The 21,247-nt window shown below is 32.6% G+C and overlaps 1 protein-coding gene and 1 long non-coding RNA gene across 2 annotated transcripts; both read right to left on the reverse strand.

Moving 5' to 3' along the window:
* Positions 1 to 1,198: 1,198 nt before the first annotated feature.
* Positions 1,199 to 13,619, reverse strand: LOC147072930 (uncharacterized). Its single transcript, XM_085945773.1, has 2 exons — positions 12,783 to 13,619; positions 1,199 to 1,790 (listed from the first exon to the last, which is right to left on the reverse strand). The coding sequence occupies exons 1-2, from the start codon at positions 13,578 to 13,580 to the stop codon at positions 1,365 to 1,367; spliced, it is 1,224 nt and encodes a 407-aa protein (XP_085801899.1). The 5' UTR covers positions 13,581 to 13,619; the 3' UTR covers positions 1,199 to 1,364.
* On the reverse strand, positions 10,137 to 12,755 carry LOC147072931 (uncharacterized). Its single transcript, XR_015070506.1, has 4 exons — positions 12,689 to 12,755; positions 12,249 to 12,378; positions 11,665 to 11,856; positions 10,137 to 11,249 (listed from the first exon to the last, which is right to left on the reverse strand). It is a non-coding gene; the product is annotated as an uncharacterized LOC147072931 (long non-coding RNA).
* Positions 13,620 to 21,247: the final 7,628 nt, after the last annotated feature.

Consider the following 21,247-nt stretch of genomic DNA (forward strand, 5'->3'; position numbering starts at 1 on the left):
TTTGCGCTACAATTGCAAATTGTGTCAGTATTGGTGCGAGTGCGGCATTCCTGTATGCCATTGTTCCAGCAAATCAAACCAAACTGGTCTGAACCATTCAAACCAAACTATACCAATTCGTAAAATAATGAGAAAGGTTTTACAGAAATCTTGCTGGAACGCGATTTTCGGCAAGTAATTAGTGTAAATTGAATTTAATATTTTATTTTTCTTACTAGCCAATTATTTTATACAAGACTTAAAAAAATAAAGAAAAATCCCATCTTATGTCACCTAGATAATATTTAACAGACCTACAAACTTATCTAAAGAATGGCCAAAAATGGAACTACGAACTACCATACGACGCCATTTTGAAAATGTCAGATTTTGTCCAGTTACGGGTCTTGATTGGGTAGTTTTCGACAGTAGCTCCCCCATCCCATTCTTCATATAATTTTGTAGGTTTGTACACTTAGTTTATAGAATATTAAAAAAATATATGAATATCAGAATTCTATTCCATCTTATTTTTTTTTTTTTGAATTATTGTTCTTTTATTTTATTTCTTTTCTAGTTGATTTACTTGTACTTTTTACAACGTTTTTATTAACTCTTATTCTTGTTTTTCCGGTGATTTTTTGTCCAGTACAAATCTTGCAATCGATTTTTAACTAACTTCCCGTCTAACTAGACATTTAAAACTATTAGAATATACCAGAACACGATGCCAATGCATTTTTTTTTACTTTTAGCCATCTTTAAGTAGAATTGAATTCATTTCCAGTTAATTTTGTTTTGTATGAAAATTTATTTCGGAAGAAATCCGTAATCCAATCCACTATTATTGGTTGCTAGGGGTCTGGGGTCCTAGCAACTAAACTATTAATATATACGTGCGTTACTATGGAAATCAAAATGAAATGTCAAAATGACATTTCAGTATTCTATATTTGTTTTTTATTTAATTCATATCAAGTACAAGTTTGAGCATATTGAGCATAATAATTAAACAGAAAATTTAAAAACGTTGTATATAAAAAGTTATTTTTATCTTTTAAATATTATTCTAAATATCGTGTTGTGAACGTCTTGAATTAACAATTTGTTATGTGCTCAGTGTGTCTTTTTTAAATAAATAAATAAATGTTTTGTCACATGCATACAAACTACTTTTTAATTAAATATATTCGACGAATAATTCACAAGATTTAAGAATGTAACATAGTTTTATTGAATATTTATATAAGTATACATAATTTAAACTACTTAGAAATATATTATAATCAATAGAAAAAATCTTCCTGGTTCTAGACCCAACCCCGCCCCATGTATGCACACCTGGATCGATGCGTTAGACATGCCTGATATAGTGTTTTTTTAATCTAAATCAAATCATATTTTATAAAATCTTTAACAACTCCTCTTATCCTGTCTATACATGTTTGTGAGGGGACGCGTTTCTCCACAATCTGATTTTCCTCGTGCAGCATATCCACGATGTCCGGAGCATCTCCTCGATCACTCAATGTGATCGGTAAAACGATCACCGCCAAGATAAGACCATATGGCAATATGGTCTTAAGATGGTCTCTGTATACCTTCACAGGGTAACACTCCTCAACGTCCAAATTCATGGCTGCTAATTGAGATCGCAATACGTCATAATACAAGTCTAATACGCCTGGATAATTTTGTTCTCTTGTCTCTTCGTCTGTACTGAGGAATATCATGTAGGCCAGATCTGTCACTGGAGAAGTGTTCCGTATTACTTGCCAATCCAGTGTCCGCATGTCGACCGGTTTGTTAGCCTGTGAATATAAAAAAATAAAGATGTGTAAACTGTAAAAAAAACTTTCACCACACTGCAGAGCAACGGGTAACACAACAAACAATAGATTCTAAAGTTTATTGGTATGATTACTAGGGCCCGGATTGGTATGCAACAAAAAACATGATTATATGCATGCACGTATGCACTTAAAATCAATAAAATATGCACTAAAACCGAAGAAATATGCAGTTAAAAATTTACATTTTTTGTGGAAAAAAATTGTAAATACACACTTTACCCAATATTACTGACAAAAAATCGAATAACTAGTTAATAATTTTTCAACATAATACGATATCAGAACAAAAAACACAAACAAAGAATATAAAGTTAATCAATTACAATTTTCAAAATAGTTTTTTCACTAGTACCTACAAACAATTGAATAATAAATGCAATGTAAACCATACATAACTTAAAAAACAAAAACGACACACTTAACTATTCCTAAATACTATTTTCTGTTTTTTGCGCGAAAAAAAATTACATTATTTTTTTCAATAATATGCTCTGGCATTAAATTTTTCCGCATATGTATCTGTCAGTATTTTGTTTATATGCGGAAAACTACCTCCCAACGTCCACTTGCGCAAACTTTAAATAATAGTGCCCGAGTTAACTTCACTTTTTTCACTGATAAATCCACAACTCGGAAAAATGCAAGTGCATCTAAACTATCTTCCTTCCTAACTTAGTTATATTTCGATAAAATAATTTAAAAAACTAAAATTATAAATTCAAAAGCTCTAAAATGTGCATTTATTTATGAAATATGCACTAATGTCTCAAATATGCTCTAACGTCTCAAATATGCATTTATATGCACAATACAATTTTATTTTTGGATTCTGTGTCTTTCAAAACAGATTTCAGTGCAACTCTCATAGCTGCGCATACACCCTAACAAAACATGCACTAGCATATAAATCCGGGCCCTAATGATTACATACTGTAGTTTTAAAATTACAAATAATCTCAACTGAACTAACGTACTTTTGCGTACCTATACATATTTTTATGATTTTGTATAAAATAAATATAATATATCTCTTATTAGATTGTTTTATATGTTTAATACCTAGGCCTTGTTAACAATGATATTTATGTCTTTATTTTTCCATGTAATGGATTTTTGTACAGCTAACGCGTCGGCTTATAATGTCGTGGCTCCCAGGTTCAAATCAAATCAAATTTAATTATTTTACATATAATGAACATAACAAATTATAAATTCAAAGCATTCATGACATGACATAAAATAAGTGTTTTTTAAAATAAAAATACAGAGAAGTGTGAGTTAATAAATACAATAAGTAATAAAATAAGAAATAAAATAAGAAAATAAATAACAAAATAAAAGTAGATGGAAGCACACAGAGTGAACTTTGATAGACCCTATCTTAAAAACTTATAAAACAACGTCCACCTAAATTCACCCTCACGTAAGTGGAATATATCAATATCCGAAGCGACTTCATTAAACATGGTTACTGCCCTCCCAATTGGCATTACTAATGGCAGGTTAGTTCTGCACCGTGGGAGAACAAACAACGGATGCCATCGATTCCTAAGGTAATTATCAGAGTCTCGAAGTCAGAGTATGGACCTAATAGGTTGAGCAAGTGGCTAACGTCCATTTCTCGTAAAACCAAAAATCTGTTAATACAAATGTCTACTCTGTGAGGCCCATATTATGATCTTCTTAGGATCGGACATGGTCAAAAAAAGAAGAAAAAACTATTAAAAAACATGATAACTCTACTTCATTAACGCAATTTTTCATATGTAAACTTCGTGCACTATAACAAAACTTTACTCTACCTTGCTAACGTTCCATTTGCATGAGGTGCGTTGTATTGGATGTCACTGTATAAATTCTTAATATATCGTATACGTCTATAGCTAACGCGGTTCTGTGTCGTGTTTAAAGACGTGGAGGCCTATGGCACTGACTGATTTTAAAGCCCCCTCCCGCACGACAAATAAATAAAAAAATACCACAAATTCTACCAACTACCAGAACGTACCTAGTAAAAAAAATCAATGCATCACATCCTGTAACCAAAAATATATTGACCATTTATTTTTTCATGAACAAGGAAGTATCTGTATAAACTCTATAATATTAGATATTAAAAATAAAAAGTAATACAGATTTAACATAAATCTCGCGAGACACATCAAAAAGTCACGCAGGACACACTTTGTGAACCCCTGGTATAGAGTGAAAATATTAGACATGGATTCTGTTATGCTTTGAGTAATATTATAAACTTACTCAATTTGTCAGAAATTTTAAAGATTTCAGTTTGCTTTAATTATTGTACGGATAATTTTAACTGTTTCGAGGCCCCCTTTAAATTTTTTGACGAATTGAATTCGTTATCTGCGTCAAAGAAAATCGCCGTATGCGATCGTCTCGAATTTATAATATTATTAATAAAATCATGTTAAATCGAAAGAACATAATTATTATTATGAACAGTGTAAAGAAATCTTACCCCAATTTTACAAAAGATGATTGTCAGCAATTTTATTATAATCATCGCATTCAAAGTAAATACACGGGGTATGAACTAGAGATCCACTGATACGGAGACGAGCACTGTAATCTCGCATATAGATATTACCCTTGTAGTCCTACCATGGACCCCACATCCTGAAACGGGCCCCCATGCTAGGATCTTTGGCGCCCCCCCCCCCCCACCTATCGCTAAGGATAAAGACAATGTGACGTTCCACAGTAGCATTTTCCAAATAGTGTACGCGGTAAAATTAATGTGAATATTTTGTGTTTTTTTAATATTTTAATACATCCATTTGAAATATGGAATTGTCGAGTATCGATGCACAAATAAAAATTGTATCGTACAAACACATAATTTTAAATAATAATATTATTAAAGGAAAATAGCGCCGCAGGCGACTTTTTTACTATTAGAGGGAATTTGTGATGTGTATTTATATCAATTATCTGGTCGACTCGCCCCGCCGGGTCCTTCCTGAGCCCGGGCCCCCAGGCTAGAGCCCTGTCAGCCCCTCCTTTGTGGGGGCCATGAGTCCTACACAAAATACGCAGTTCTACATTTAACACAGTAACACACTTCATTAAGAAACGAAAAACATGTGTTTATTTATGTTTGTATATCAGGTTGGGGGAAGGTGTTCCATGTCAGCTATTTTCTGGTATTTTCGGAGGTTAAGCCTGAATCTTACGTAAGATTTATAGAAAAACTATTTATATAATTATGAAGCTTATTCATCGGCAAATATTTATGTTAAACATTTGATAACTGCATAAAGTATTTTTATGACGTAAAATAATATTCTTTGGAACCTTGAAATGTAATAATTGATAACGAAGCCATATTTTTGTGACATTAATAGACTGTGTTGATAACCGTTTTTTCCACTAAATATTATGTCAAAACGTTTATTATAGATAGCTTTAATGTTATAAAACATAATGTAGTAAAATATATTCAGTATAATTATAATATTTGCAGTTTCTGTTCCCTCTAAATCTAACGGAATCGACTAGACATTTTGTTATTAAAATATGCTATAATTATAGACATTCCAAATAATCTAAAGCTACGTATCAGAAGGGTTATCATTAATCATTGAATAAATGATGAAACATCTTGTTAATTATAAATTTATAATACTAAATAGTGAAATATTTTAAACGACAATTTCCGTGAAATTTTCGACAAGCTAATCTTCCATTAGAATCGCCTACGAACTGGCGCATGATGTCTAGTATTTATAGCTCGTAATATTTTCACTTTATTTGTCCAAAAAAATACGCCAACACACTAGTATTGTACACAAATTTGTTTGTAACACTAAATGCTACAAATTGAGCACAAAAATAGGTTAAATAAACGGATATTCAAGCGTATTATAGCAAACGTAAAATCATTTTGACAGAAGGATCGGAAAGCAAAAAAAATCTGAAGAAATTTGTATTTGCGTAAATTCTACGTAATGTCATACTAAATCATACATTCTAATTTTTAACACTGTTGCAATCTATTTTGCCTAATATTGCAACATAGCAATTAGTTTTCTGTCCCTTTCTACAACTATCTCCCTCTACATTCAAAATAATTATGATTGTAGTAGGTATGTATTTTATAAATTGTGATAGATTTTATTTTATTTCAGTGAAATATATCGGGTCGTCCAGTATTGCCATATCTACTAAAATATTATTGGATTGATATTTTAGTAAATAAGTGAATGAAGTTTTTCACCATTTGTATCTACTATTAGTTTTACTATTTTTATTTAATAAATAATACACATGAGGTTTTACGAATTTCACATTTGTTATTTATTAAACATACTTACATAATTTAGAACACCCCAAACACATCGCGAAGTAAAAATATCTATATTTTTTACTTAGCCAAATTATGAATCTACCTAGGTTAGGTACCTACTGATATTTATATTACAGAAAATTTAACTTTTACTAAATTATGAATTTGCGAGATTATAATAATACAGATGATTTTAAAGAATACTTTCATCAAATAATAACATAATAATGGATGCCTGTACTTACATAATATTTTCCAATGAAATATTTTTTTCTTTTAAATTAACTTTAATTTCGAAAGTTTAGCCTGGCAATACTATGAACGTCATTTATTTCAGCGGGAATGCGAAATTTTCATCCTCGGTTTTTGACATAGGTACCTAACAATATTATCACAATTATTTATATCGATTGTACATACAAAAAATGCCACGAACTCACTATCCGATGGCTGGAAGTTCCAAAAAAAGACGTAGGAGAAAAGATGGAAATATTAATACATTAAAAACACAAAGGTTTGAAATTATTATTTTATAATTTGACATAATTATACATAGTTGAAAAAACCACATTTCACAGAAAATTTTGGTTCACAATATTTATTTATCTTGCAAAAGGAAGTTTTGCGTATTACTTATTAATACACACAATTAAGTATAATGATCATTTGTACTTATATTATGTTTGTGCCATGTCTTATTCGAAATTAGTGTGTCTGTGACAAAAATTATAATCTGGTACAATAATTAATAGCAGCTATACATTTTGTTTTCTGTTAACTATCTACTAAACTAATATTTTTGAATGTATTATAGTATTGATATGTTGCCGAAGACTATGCCTGAGCATGTAAATCCTCAAAGCATACTACCTGAACCAGAATTTCATCCCACATTTGAACACGAACACGAAGAATTTATTATAGAAAATGAAATTGAAGATTCAAGCCCTAAATTCCGTGTAGAAGGCCGTAGAACTATAGACTTTTCATATTTTTTCCAACAACTTCAATTAATTAGCCACCATGATTCTCCATTTAATTGTAATTTATCACATTTAGAAATTTTTGGGGAAAATCGGGATAACTTTAGTAGTACATTTTTTATCCAATGTAAACTTTGTGGTAAAAAATTAAAATTATATACCACTGAAATGAACAAAAACAAAATGAATCTGTGTGACGCATTTGTATCCAGTATAATCAGTATCGGCAGTGGATTTTCAAATCTGGAAGAAATGTGTTCAGCAATTGACGTACCATCGATTACAGCAAGAACATACAGAAAGAGTCAACAGAAGGTGTACGAGTGGTTTGAAGAAACCAAAAATAAGAGTATGGAAAACGCTGCGAAAGAAGAGCGACAACTTGCAATCGAAAATGGTGACGTCGATTCTTCTGGTATTCCCATGATATCAGTTGTTGCAGACGGCTGTTGGTCGAAACGTTCATACAGATGCAATTATTCCGCAGCATCTGGTGCTGCCACGATCATTGGTCAAAGAACCGGAAAGATTTTGTACATGTCAGTGAAAAATAAATATTGCGATTTGTGCGCCAAAGCTAAAAATAAAAATATCCCTGCTCAACAACATAAATGCTTTTTAAATTACACCGGTCCGTCAGCTGGAATGGAATCTACAGCAATATTAGAAGGCTTTAAAGAATCTATTAATACACATGGATTGATTTATTCAAAATTGATTGCTGATGGAGATTCCAGCACATACAAAAAAATTCTTGATTGTCACCCATATCCGAATGTAACTGTCGAGAAAGTTGAATGTAAAAACCATTTAATTAGAAATTATTGTGGCAAAATAGAGGCATTAACCAAAGACACAAGATATCCCTTGAATGTAAGAAAAATCATTGCGTCAAGAAAAAGACGTCTGCGGAAAGCCGTCATAGGTGCAATCAAGTATAGAAAACTACAAGATAGTACTTTCGAAGAAAAGGTTATCGCTTTGAAAAAAGATTTAATTAATGGACCGCACCATGTTTTTGGAGACCATACTTCTTGTCTACCATATTTTTGTACAAATGAACCAAATACAGAGGACATGCTTGATGTAAATTATGTACCAGCATTAAAAGAATGCAGTCTATTTTCTCAATTAATGATATATAATTCTCGTTTGGTGCTAAATTCAAAAAGTTTAATTTATAATTTTTCTACTAATATTTCAGAATCTTTTAATAACATGATTGCAAAATTTGTAGGCGGCAAGAGAATTAACTACTCTCAAAGACAATCGTACATGGGACGATGTGCAGCGGCGGTAATCGCATTTAATACAAATAAGTTACATTGCACAATTCAAAAACAAGTTTATAAAAATAGCCCAAAAGCCTTCATAAATCGCTTAGAATCAAGAAGGCTGAAAATAAATTAAAAAAAAATAGGAAAATCTTGGCGAAAACCAATACATTCTGTTCCTTTATCTAATCCAGATTATGGAGAGAGTTGCCAAAAACCTGATATGGACAAAAATCAATATCAATTGTTAAAAGAAACTTTTTTGAAAAAACTCAAACTGACAAACTATGAGAGGAGGGATATAGAAAGACGCACTGTATTACAATCTGAATGTGCAGAATGGTTAGAAAGGCGACGAAACCTTCTTACTGCCTCTGTTTTTGGAAAGGTGTGTAAGCGGCGAGAAAATACAAAATTTGGGCCTTTGGTAAAACGTTTATTATATAGCCAATCATTAGCCAACGTGAAAGCGGTAAAATATGGTAAGGAAAATGAATCAATAGCTTTACAACAGCTTAGTGTACAAGAACGAATTAAGATTGAGAGATGTGGATTGTTTATCGATGATGTGTATGATTTTATCGGTGCAACGCCAGATGGCATCAGCGATGATGATACAATTATTGAAATAAAATGTCCTTTCTCAGCTGCTGGAATAAGTGCACATGAAGCTATTGTACAGAAAAAAATTAAATTTTGGAAAGTAGATAAAGACAGGAATATGGTAATAGATAAAAATCACGATTGGTACTTCCAGATTCAGGGGCAGCTTCATATTACTAAGAAAGATGTCTGTTTATTTGGAGTTTGGACGGGACATAATTTTCCTGTTAAAATAGAATTAATCAAAAAAGACGAGACATTTTGGATTGAAAAGATTGAAAAAAAGATATATCACTTTTATATGAATTGTCTACTGCCAGAAATAGTAGATCCCAGAACCAGTAGATCTATGAATATTAGAGAACCAGAAAGGCTGAATTTCTAAATTTTTATTTTAAATTTTATTATGCTTAATATATTTTCAACAAGTCTATATTACATCACTATTTTATAGTTCATCAAGATATATCTAATTTACTAATATAGTTTACTGTTACGAGACACCCAGAACGAGTGTAATTTTATGAAATTCAAAATAATATGTATACTTACATCTAAATAATGATACCTACAGATCTTGCTGGCGATTCCACTGTGCCATATTTTGTATAAGCATTCGTCTCTGCAGCCGTGGGGTTTGGTTCCGTGTAAAAAGTACATTTTGTTCTCAAGGTCAAAAACCAAATTGGTTGTGCCAATGGCTTATAACCATTCCTCATAAATGATTATAACTGATATCACCTCATAACTGATCAGTGCCACGCACGAGTTAACTCGCGGGATCTTTTAAACGTCATAACTTCTGAATGAACTGTTTGTGTATATTTTCTTAACAATATTTATCATTTTAGTGTGAAAATATTCACGTTAAACATGTTGATTTGGTAAATTTTCACAAATATTTATCATTCTATTCTTATTTCATATTTTTTAAGGGATTCATTTTATTCCAAAAATAACTGACCTACAAGTACCCACCTGGTAAAAATTGGATTTGGATTGGATGGAATTTCCTAGTAGATTTTCCAACTAAACAACATGACGCTTTCTATATATTATTTACTGTTAGTTTTGAAATTATTGTATTTGAAGTAAATAATGTATCAATAATACACATAGAAATCAATAGATATATAAAATAGATATCACAGTTTAAAAATCAGAAAGATCAATGCATATTACCATTGTTTATGTTACAATATAAAACAACATTTATCATTGAACGTAGGTACCAAGAAAAATAGACTTCATTAAAATGTGTCAATATAGTATATACCCGATATAATTATATAAATTATTATATTGTTAATTACTCTGTGGGGTCCATATATACTGCTTCAATTGTAATTTAATTTTACAGTATAATTATTTATGTTAAGTACTTGATTTACTTATTATATGTACAAATGTAATATACTTACCTACTTATTAGGATATATCTTGGTGAATTTTAAAATAAGAGGAAATTAAATGGAGGTCATCGTGTCTAACTAGATGTCAGCCGTTGTTAAGTCTTATACAAATATTTATACATTATTAAATTGTTTTTCTGTTTTTTATTGATGTAAAGACATGGCATGTATTCAAAGTAATAACAAATTAGCTGTGTACTATTTATTTAACTTATATTAAAACCCCAAGATTGATTTCGTCTTACGACATATTTTATTCTTCTAAGTTTTACTATGACATTGTAATATGAACCATGGATATTGTATAGTACTTAAAAAAATCAAAACTGGTAATATATTATTTCAATATTTAATTGTCAATTTTCATTTGAAGTCAGCATTTAATTACTGGTATAACACATAATTATTAACTGATATCTACAACTTCAGATGGACAAATTAATTGATATATCATATTATCAGTTTTCATTTCCTTTCAACAATGTATTCATTCTAGCAGCTATTTTAAATATCTTACTAGTTTTTATGTCATGGCACCTTACAAAGGCTCCGTGCAACCGTATACTGAGCTTCGAGAACAGATGTTTACGACGGATACTGGGTGTGCGGTAATTTTAGAAGTAACGGGAGATAAAAGAACGCACCAAATAGCCTCCCATCACGCTGAGAGTGAATACGCAACTTTGTACCTGGCCCGGCCACGTGCTGCGAGTGCCTGAAGAGAATCCCAATCTGGTTTGCCTGTTCTTCAAGCCAACCGGATTCCAGCGTCCTGGATGGCCGCTAAATACTATCTATATAGCATATCTGGCGGAGTTACGGGCTGCTAGTATGACCTGGAACGATGCAAAAAAACTAGAGTGACAGAGATTCTTGGAGGCGCCGCATTGTATCCATATGCTGCAACTAAGATGCGGATATAGCCGAAGAGAAGAAGTAATATACAGCATCTAGAAAACTTAAAGCCTTTGAAATGTGTGTGTATAGATACATGCACCTTTCATTGGTGTTGGAAAGACAATTTTTCTAATATCAAAGTGATATTGAGGCTGAAAAAGACAAGACTTGGAGAGTAAGCTCTACCAAATGACATACCTAATATGATACAAGTAACTGATATGCACAATTATATTATATTTTATATTACGAATCAAAAGAGCAACTTTTATATCATTATCGATAATAAATTTAGTGCAAAAATGTTTTTATAAAATTGTTTTATTTTTTAAACATTAGTCACTTTATATTTACCTTGTGTAATTGTACTATTAAATCTATAAAATGGGTGTATATGCTTGATGGTCGACGTCATAAATCACGACATGTTCGAATCGTACGCCGAAAGTTGGATTTATTTCATTATTAATTAAAAGATTTATTTCATTCCATCTTATTCATATGAAACCGTCGACAAGCAAAGATCTCGGTAGACATTTTCTCCATCTGCAAAAAACATAACATAGGAACTGTTAATAGTGTGATTTTTAATCTTTTATAGTTGGCGACTGTTTGAAGAGTGGTAATTAAAACGGATTAGTGATAATACAAAGCATCAAAAAAGATTGATTAACTAAAATAAAGTAATCAGGTAGGTAACATGTTTAATAACAACTAGAACGCCTTAGATTATATCAAACAAATATATATGAAATCACAGGTTTTATATAATTCTGGAATGAATGTAACTAACCTCAAAAAAAGGATTGTATTACGTCGGAATTATGAAACATTGAAAGTATGTATAGACTAAGAAAACAATAAATAAACACTTGAATAATATATGCAAAACACACAGAATACTACGATAGTAATAAATAACATAATATTGTACTTACAGATAGTGTTTCTTATTCCTGATATAAAACACAATTGTTTTAGGTACCTTGCAATTTGCAAACATAATATTTGACAGGAGAGAGATTTTTATATTAGTCTATGGCCAAAAATACGGATTTATTTGGCCGGCTAAAAAAAAGATTTTAATATAGCAAGAACATTTTAAATATGCGACAAATAAATAAAAGTATATATAATATAGTTGTTAAAAAAATCTGTGTACATTATAAAATATATTTAATATTATAAATACATATATTTTTTAAATTTATGTTATAATTTGTAAACGACGAAGCACGTCAGCTAATACGCATAGTAAATGTTTAAACTTCGGTAATCAAATTCGAATGTGACAGAAAGAGAAAGAATAACTTTTTAATCATATTAGCATGCGTAAAAGAGATGTAACATAATATCACTTTCACTTTAAAAATCATACCTAGTATTCAATGTCATAGTTCAACTTTAAATGAAAAAACAGAAACTCTAGGTAAGCATGTGTGCCCTTAATAAATAATTTAAGATTTTCTTACCTCGTATTTGAAAAGAAAATTGTTTGGCCAGCTGTCCCCGTGGCATATGACATTGTACGGGGCTGCCATTTCCGGTTCCAAAAACTTTCCCAATTTTTCATATTGATCGATGGAAAAATTCCTCAATCGTTCCTCGCATACCTCATCGTCCATGTAAGCCAGCGCGTCATTGAAAGACCTCTCGGCAAGTCCTGGAAAATTATTTCCAAAATCCAACGAATTGTTAGCATTGTTCGCCATTTCAGCGAATAGTTCTGGATTTTTTGATTTTATCGCGAAAGAAAATGCGTGAATTCTGGCAAGGTTTTTAATTGCCAATTTCAAATGATCGGAATCGAACGATTTTAATCTGTCATACATTTTGAAACCTTGCACACATAAATCTTCCATAAGAAGATACTCTTTATATTCATCTGACGATGCTTTGTAGCACTTCGCGAATGTAATTCGATCTTTTTGTGGAATGTTATATTCATCTTGTAGTTTATAAAAATGTGGCATTAAAACCTTATAGGCGTAAACTTCTTTTTCGTAAAAACTATTTATAGGCATGACGCCACGTAATGTTTCATCGGAAGGAGATATCTTCATTACTAAATGTGTACTCTCTTTAGAACCGTTTGCTTTCGTTCCTGTTATGTGGATTTTTATTATTTGTCCTAAATAATTATCTCCCTTTTCCGACCCTGACCCAATCGTAGCTTCGACATTTGTATAATGTCCTTTTTCAACAATATCACTGATAACTTCCTTGGAAAAATCTGACGGTAAGCCAGACAAATCACACACAGCTCCCATCGTGATGACACGACGTAATAGTCTCTCACGTGAACTAAAGTGTTCTTCATTCTACGTGTTTCATATATATACACATATACTTATATATATATATTTGACTGTAAATGAAATAATAATATGTTTCCTGTTAAGAACGCAAGGGGCTCAAGTGACCGATTTATCATTCACCATTTCGATTGAATTAACTGCATAATTAAATAAGCCATTACTTTCAACTCAATGCAAAAATAATTCAGGTCTTGGCTAAAAGAGAGACGTGAGCGCTATTTCGGTTTTTTTTTAATCGTTATCTCCGACCATGTCCTATCCTAATAGGATCATATGAGCCTCCACATGAGTATAGGTTTGTATTAACAGATTTTGTTTTTTTTACGAGAAATGGATGTCAGCCACTTGCTCAACCTATTAGGTCCATACCCTGACTCACACACAAATCGAAAAACAATATGTGTACTTGACAGACCCAGGATTAGAACCTGGGACCAATGGCGTGATAGTCCAACTCTTAAGCCGCGCGGTCACCGTGGGTGTCAAAATCTTTATCTCATCCAAGGGTAAATCATTGTTGAAAGTCAATAAAAAACGCAGTACTTCATCTGTCTATCTCGTAAACCTCATTAATTCTCTCCCGATTTTTTTTTAAGAAACATTAAAAACTGAATTTTTAGATTAAAAATGAAACAATAAAATATTCTCTATCCAAAATAATTACAAACCAGATGTATGAGCTTTGAAAATATTTCCATTCCTTCAGGCCTATTCTAACATATCAAGAACACCCAAAAAGAGCTAATTGTAATAAATAAATATATCACATTTATCACTTTACGTATTCAGGCGGTTAATTATGTAAATAAGTTGACAGTCTGAACCAGTGCTTCCCAAAGTGGGCGTCATCGCTTAGGGGAGCAGTAGTAGCCTCATAGGCAATTTAGTGGTGATGAATACAGATTAGGGCGCGGTGGAATCAAAACGAAATTAGAAGAAAAAAATTTAAAATTGTTCGTATCTAAGTACTTGTATGTTTCATGTGTTGTGTAATATACAATTACATTCCGAATGATTACTTATTTTCCAAATAAACAAATAAAATGCATTAATTTTAAAATACAAAAAAATATAAGTATTTTGAAATCAGCTAAAACCTGTCCACGTTTTAAAATACCCCCCCCCCCTCCCAATGTTGGAAAAAAGGCTACCGAGCGATGTATTTTTTTTTTCAAATAATATCTTAACTGGGTCTAAGAAGAAAATGTAGATAATAATATGCAATGATTTCCAACCAGATTTCGTGAAACCCTAGTTCTCCGCGAGTAGTGGAAGGCGTTTCCTGTTTTCGGAAATAAAGGTTTTTCGTGTTCCATTTTCAAAAAAATATTTTTTTTTGAAACCGTTGCTTGATCCGCATCAAAGCATCATTATTTAGGAGCATCACATTATAACGCAATAGCAAATCGAGGAAGGAATGCGAAGAATATAACTTTTGAGAGTAGATTCCTTTGGAGATTATAAATCTATCCATTTAAGATAACCATCCAGAAATAATAAAATGTAAACGGTCTTAACATTTTATTTAAAAATAATTTAAACTTCGGATAGTAAGTTACGGTAATTTGAGTGTACTTATGCGCATCTATTTTATACACAAGATTGCTATCGGCGGTTACCGAGGGTAGTTTATCATATTTTTGTATTGAGGTATTATAATATTGTTACAATAAGTTAGCTGTCTAAACCAATGATACTCAACCTTTTTTATCTTCGGGCCAAATACGTATATTTGTAAAGTAACGCGGGCCGCATCACTACTGGTGTGACGAAAAAAAAATCATGAAACCCCCCCTTTTTTACAAAATATTTTTGAGATTTTAATAATTTTGCGTGTTTTTTAAATTAATACCAGATCTGATGTGGACCATAATGACAATCCTCTTCGGGTGTCACTGTCTGTGCGTCAAACGAATCTCAAGATATACGAAATTCCTGATAATAAATGTGTTTCGGGCCGCACATAAAAGCTTAAAGGGCCGCAGGTTGAGTATCGCTGGTCTAAACAGTCAAAACTGTCTATCTCGCTCTAAAAGTAAGCACAGCCAAGAGAGATGCCGTCAAAACATGGCACTTATTGTAACAATTACAATTAGCTTATCAGAAGAATTCTTCTTATTGTGCCATCCCCTAGCGGAGGTCGGCCACCATCAAGGCGATCTTATCTTTGTCATCTGCTACCCGAAACAGTTCGGTGGAGCTGCACTCGTACTAATCACGGAGGTTCTTAAGTCACGAAATGCGGCGCCGTCCTCTGTTATGCTTCCAATTGATCTTTCCTTGAATGACAAGTTGAGGAATGCTGTATTTTTGTCCTCTCATAATGTGGAAGAATTAAAATACTTAAATACAAAAATATGAAAAACTACCCTCGATAGCCGCCGATAGCAGTCTTGTGTATAGAATAGATGTGCTGGAAAGGGAAAAATGCAATCTGATTTCACAACGCAAATGAGCTGATATAAAAGGCTTCCAGAAGACAGATATAATGATTTTATACACGGGAGTGTTCTTCGTCTTCCTTCATATACATTTCATGGACAATTCCTACAAGCTAATAATATAAATTATATGGCTCTTGAAGAATTTTAATTTATTATGCCACGCATATTTGGCTCTTCTATGTTAAAACTTTGCCGAATCCCGTCCTGGTTTATTGCTTAATTTATTGGTTAATAACAATATATCGTATGAAAATTAATTTATTTTTTACTCAATTGTCGCTTGTACTCACTAAGTACACAGCCCCTCAATATGAATATACGTAATGGTAAAAATAATATTTTACGTCTAATTATTTATTATTGCGTACGTAATAAATAGCTTGTAAAAACTGAGTAACAATAAGGGTCCATGTGCTGTGTAAATGTAAAAAAAATATTTTATGTGTGTTTTGGGAGCTAATTTTCAACGATCTATCGACGTTTTAGGAAACATGTATATATTATATTATTATGCCATAATATAAGTATATAAGTAGTATATATATAGTAATAAGAAATATTATATCAATACCAAATTGCTCTCAGAATTTACCTGGCATGGAACGCATTTGGGCGTCTGAATAGTATCTTCAAACGTGACTTCCCATTGTGCCTCAAGCGTAATTCAATGTGTCCTACCATTGCCAATGTATGCGTGTCAAATATGGACACTTAATTTTAGAGAATATTGACACTTAATGTTGACATGGAAAGCTACATGTTGGGAACAACGCGGAAAGACTACACAAAAGCAATGGATAAGAAAGCAAACAAGAGTACACGTTGTGATAGAGGTCGCTAAGCTTAAATGGAAATGATCTCGGCGAGTGGGCAACTGTTGGAAAAATACCGTCATACAATGGTAACCAATGGGCACTCTAAACATGTCAGCGAATAACTAGGCTCCGAGAAGTGTGGAAAGAGCTAGGAGATGCCTTCATCCAGCAGTGGATCGACCCTGGTTGGTAATGATGAAGACAAGATAATGGACCTGCCATATACCTAAGGGTATTATTGTATTATCGGTTGAATTTGAGAATAAAACCATATGTTCTAAAACTATATATGTACTTAAAATGTTCGTGGCTTATAACACCTTTAAAAAATAATATTTTAATACTTTTTATATACAATAGGTACTTACTGAATAAAATCAAGATTTTGAAATTATTGTATTTCGGTCAATATCGATAGTTTAGACTTTAGACGGTAGAGCACTCAACTGGAGAGTGAAAGATGTGACTTCATCCCACTCGATCGAACTTTTTTCAAGGATTTTTTCTAATGGGTAATTTTGAAGGTTTCTAAAGTGATGTATTTTTTATAATATTACACAGTAAAATATATCAATCAATCAATCAAATTTATTTTACATAGGTAGTGAATTTTACAAATTATTAATTTAAGACATTCACAACATGACATTTAGAAACAATGAAATAGTATTAAAACAGTATAAAGGTATATAAAAAAGAAGAAATAGATGCAGTATTAAGTTATTAAACAGTAGACAGAGTAAACACAAGACCTTATTTTAGAATATATAGAATAATGTCCACCTTTACTCATTCTAACGTTGGTGGAATATGTCAACATCTGATTTGGTTGAATAAAGTTATTGCCCTCCCAAATTGGTATTACCAATAGCAAGTTAGTTCTGTACCAATAGATGTTCCCGATTTCTAAAATAGTTATCAGGGACCCACAGGTCAAAACCACTAAGAATAGCAGAATTCTCATTTACATCGCGTATATAATATCTATTGAAGTTTGTAATTGACTCATATTATTTGTATTTGATTCAGATTCAAATACTTGGGTGCCACGGTTGCCGATGATGGTGGCATTTCTAGTGAGCTTGGAATCCGCATGGGTGTGGCGGGCTCTGCGTTCAACCAACTTGGAGTCGCATGGAAGTCAAGGCTGTATTCTGTGAGGACCAAATGTCGTTTGTTTAACGCGTGCGTGCTACCTGTGCTCCTGTATGGCTGTGAGACATGGCATCTTACTAAGCTTCAAGAGTCTCGGCTTTTGAGCTTTGAGAATCGATGTCTCCGCAGAATCTTAGGGGTACATTGGTACGACCGCGTTACAAACATCCGAGTTCGTGAGCAGACACAACAGCCTTCGGTGATTGAAGTTATCACGAAGATACGAATTACGTGGCTGGGACATGTATTCCGGATGCCGCCAAAGAGTGCGGCACTTCGTACCCTTGTGGTACAGCCTCAAGGGTTCCGTCGCCGTGGCCGGCCCTCCCTCACCCTGCAGCGATGCTACAAAAGCGACCTACGTGCTGCAGGTCTGACATGGCGGGAGGCACAGGAGTTGGCGATGGACCGAGGGAAGTGGTGCCAACTTGTGCTTGCCCTATGCCCCAATGTTGGGACGTGACAGGGTGAAAGAAGAAGAAGAAGATTTGTATTTGATTGATTTTGAAACACTTTCTATTCTATATTAGTTATGATATTACATAATGCATTTAAGGTTTGTTTATTTTTTTCTCATGGTCCATTCCTTATTATTCAAAAAATACCGAACGTTATACTGCATCTAGTCCCTTAATCGTAGTAGGTATAAGATTTTCCGTTACCGCATGAAAAACAAACAAGATAACTCGAAACTATTAAAGAGAATGACATCAGGAACCCAAGCCTAAGAGTGAAAATTAACCAAATAAAACTTGGAAAAAATGATTGTAAAGAAAAGTGTTATAATAATGTTTAATGAAATTTACCTAAGTACTGGCATATGTTGAGTTATTTATAATTAGGCGGGAAAAACGTTGATATTTATTTATTCTTGATAGAGTCATAAGTACGGTCGTTAAAATAGTTATTTGAAATATCGTTACTTTTCTCATATACGATACCGGTATCCAGTGACGGTTCTTAAGCAAAGTCCTGCCTTTAAACACACATCATTCCGCCTCTTGTATGCATAAAATACCTACCGCGATTTGACTCGCGCGCATTCCATGTGCATGTGACCTCAGTGAGCCGTCCACGTGCCCTTGCGGCGTATCATCTCTCGCGCGACAAGCGCAAGTACTCGCTAGATTCTCGACAATGCCACGTTTTTATTACCATTCCAAAATGTTTCGCGCTCGAAACGACAGTTTTATAACCATTTCAAAATAAATTTAGTCACCTATCTTGTACACCTACAAGAATATTATATCTTGCTATAATATAAATTAATTAAAGTGAGACACTGTCAGTAGCCGTGTGTCACGACTGAGTTGCAGTCTGTCTTCTCGCACTCGCGCTTGTTTTTGTATGCCCAATCAAAAGTGAATTACGTCACCTAGCTTTCTCACGGCCAAATGAAACGCGTTATATGGGCGGAGCACATTTTTGGTACTCTCGAGTAAAACGCGGTGAGACGCGCGCCATCTGGCGACATCATTTCAAAATGTCTGAAAAATCGTTAAGTAGGTACCTACATACTTACCAATTTTATCATTTATTTTCGGTTGTCTTAAACATACACACCGTATACTGAGAATTAAAGCATTTCCAGAAACCTACTCTCATACAGTAACTGTTGCAGTTCTATTGGAGATTTCAACGTGGAGATTTATGACGTTGACAGGCTTAGAGGCACCCTTGTGAAAATGTGTTCTGTGCAATAAACCACTATAACAATGTGTAACAGTAGCTATGTTGTCCGGATTTTTACTAGTTCGATTATTTTTAAACAAAGATCTTGATACTTTCGAACGAAGAGATCGCATCGTATACATACACACACAATGAAAAACCGCCACTGCTCTCAAAAGTTGTAATATTTGTATTCGTTCCTTCATTTGCCGCTGTTTGTTGTGTGCTACCCCTATGCAACGCACAACTTGTGTACCCCCACCGGACGTCACTGATGGTATCAATATGTTCTTTATAGTTGAGATATTTAAATGCTTGTTGACAATGTATTATAATTTGCAAATATTTAAGCCTTTATTTTCAGTGAAATTGAATTTTTTTTTTTGTTATTCGCTTACAATAATTATGAATATAATAAGAACGTAAATAATACTCGTATATTGATCAATACACTGTTTTAAGTTAATAATTTGACAGACAAAAACTACTGTAGTTTTTATCTCGATAGGTTGAATGTTTCGTATTCCGTATTTGATGCATCGGTTTATAATGTCGTGGGTCCCAGGTTCGAATCCTAGGTCTGTAAAATGCACATATTGTAGTCTTTCAATGTGTGTTGAGACCCAGTGTATGGACCTAATTGGTTGAGCAAGTGGCTAACATCCATTTCTCGTAAAAATTGTGAAGGTCCATATTGTGCTCTTCCTAGCGTCGGACATGATCATGGATAATGATTTACTTAAGTATTTTTTGACAGTTTAATATACTATTATCTGTAGTTCCATTATGTTGAAATAATTGGAGAAAATAATAATTTTCATAGTTTTATAATAACAACACACATTTTGTCGTCGGCGACCTGTTGGCAATTGGATTCTTTCGAACATAATAAAATCACGTTACAGTATGAAACAGTATACAGTATACTAGAAGTTGATAGTTTAATTTTAATATTAGTATTTTTTGAATGGGGAAATATGAACGTACCTACATAATTTAATAAAATATGAATCTTTCAAAAGGTATTTAAAATTTATGAGTAAGTACCCCAAATTCTTTTATTACCACGTTTTTATTAGCTCGCATTCTTGTTTGTCCAGTACAATTTTTTTCTTGTTTGTCCAATATTTGTATTGGATGATTGAAGATTTTTAACTAACTTCCCGACTAGCTAGACATTTGAAACTTTTAGAATATATGAGAACACGACGACAATGCATTCTTTTAATACTTTTAGCAATTTTTAAGCAGAATTGAATTAATTTTCAGTTAATTCTGTTTTGTATAGAAAGTTATTATTATTGGTTGCTAAGGGGGTCCTAGCAACTAAATTATTAATATATACGTGCGTTACTATGGAAACCAATATGAAATGTCAAAATGACATTTCAGTATTCTATATTTATTCAGTATTTCTATCAAGTACAATAAAAAGTTTTTATTAATACATATAATTGTCAAGTTTATATGATTCAACAGAAAATTTAAAAACGTGGTATATAAAAAGTTCTTTTCATCTTGTATTAATTTTTTT

The sequence above is a fragment of the Rhyacophila brunnea genome, unplaced genomic scaffold, assembly GCF_057557595.1.
Source record: "Rhyacophila brunnea isolate RB1 unplaced genomic scaffold, BYU_Rbru_1.0 scaffold_19, whole genome shotgun sequence".
Taxonomy (NCBI): domain Eukaryota; kingdom Metazoa; phylum Arthropoda; class Insecta; order Trichoptera; family Rhyacophilidae; genus Rhyacophila; species Rhyacophila brunnea.

Bases quoted from the DNA above. Each gene is read 5' to 3' on its own strand.
- LOC147072930 (XM_085945773.1), bottom strand. From the start codon at position 13,580: ATGGGAGCTGTGTGTGATTTGTCTGGCTTACCGTCAGATTTTTCCAAG. The intron at 1,791-12,782 runs GTAAGAAAATCT...TTATATTCACAG, and splicing joins ATTTTCTTTTCAAATACGAG to GCTAACAAACCGGTCGACAT.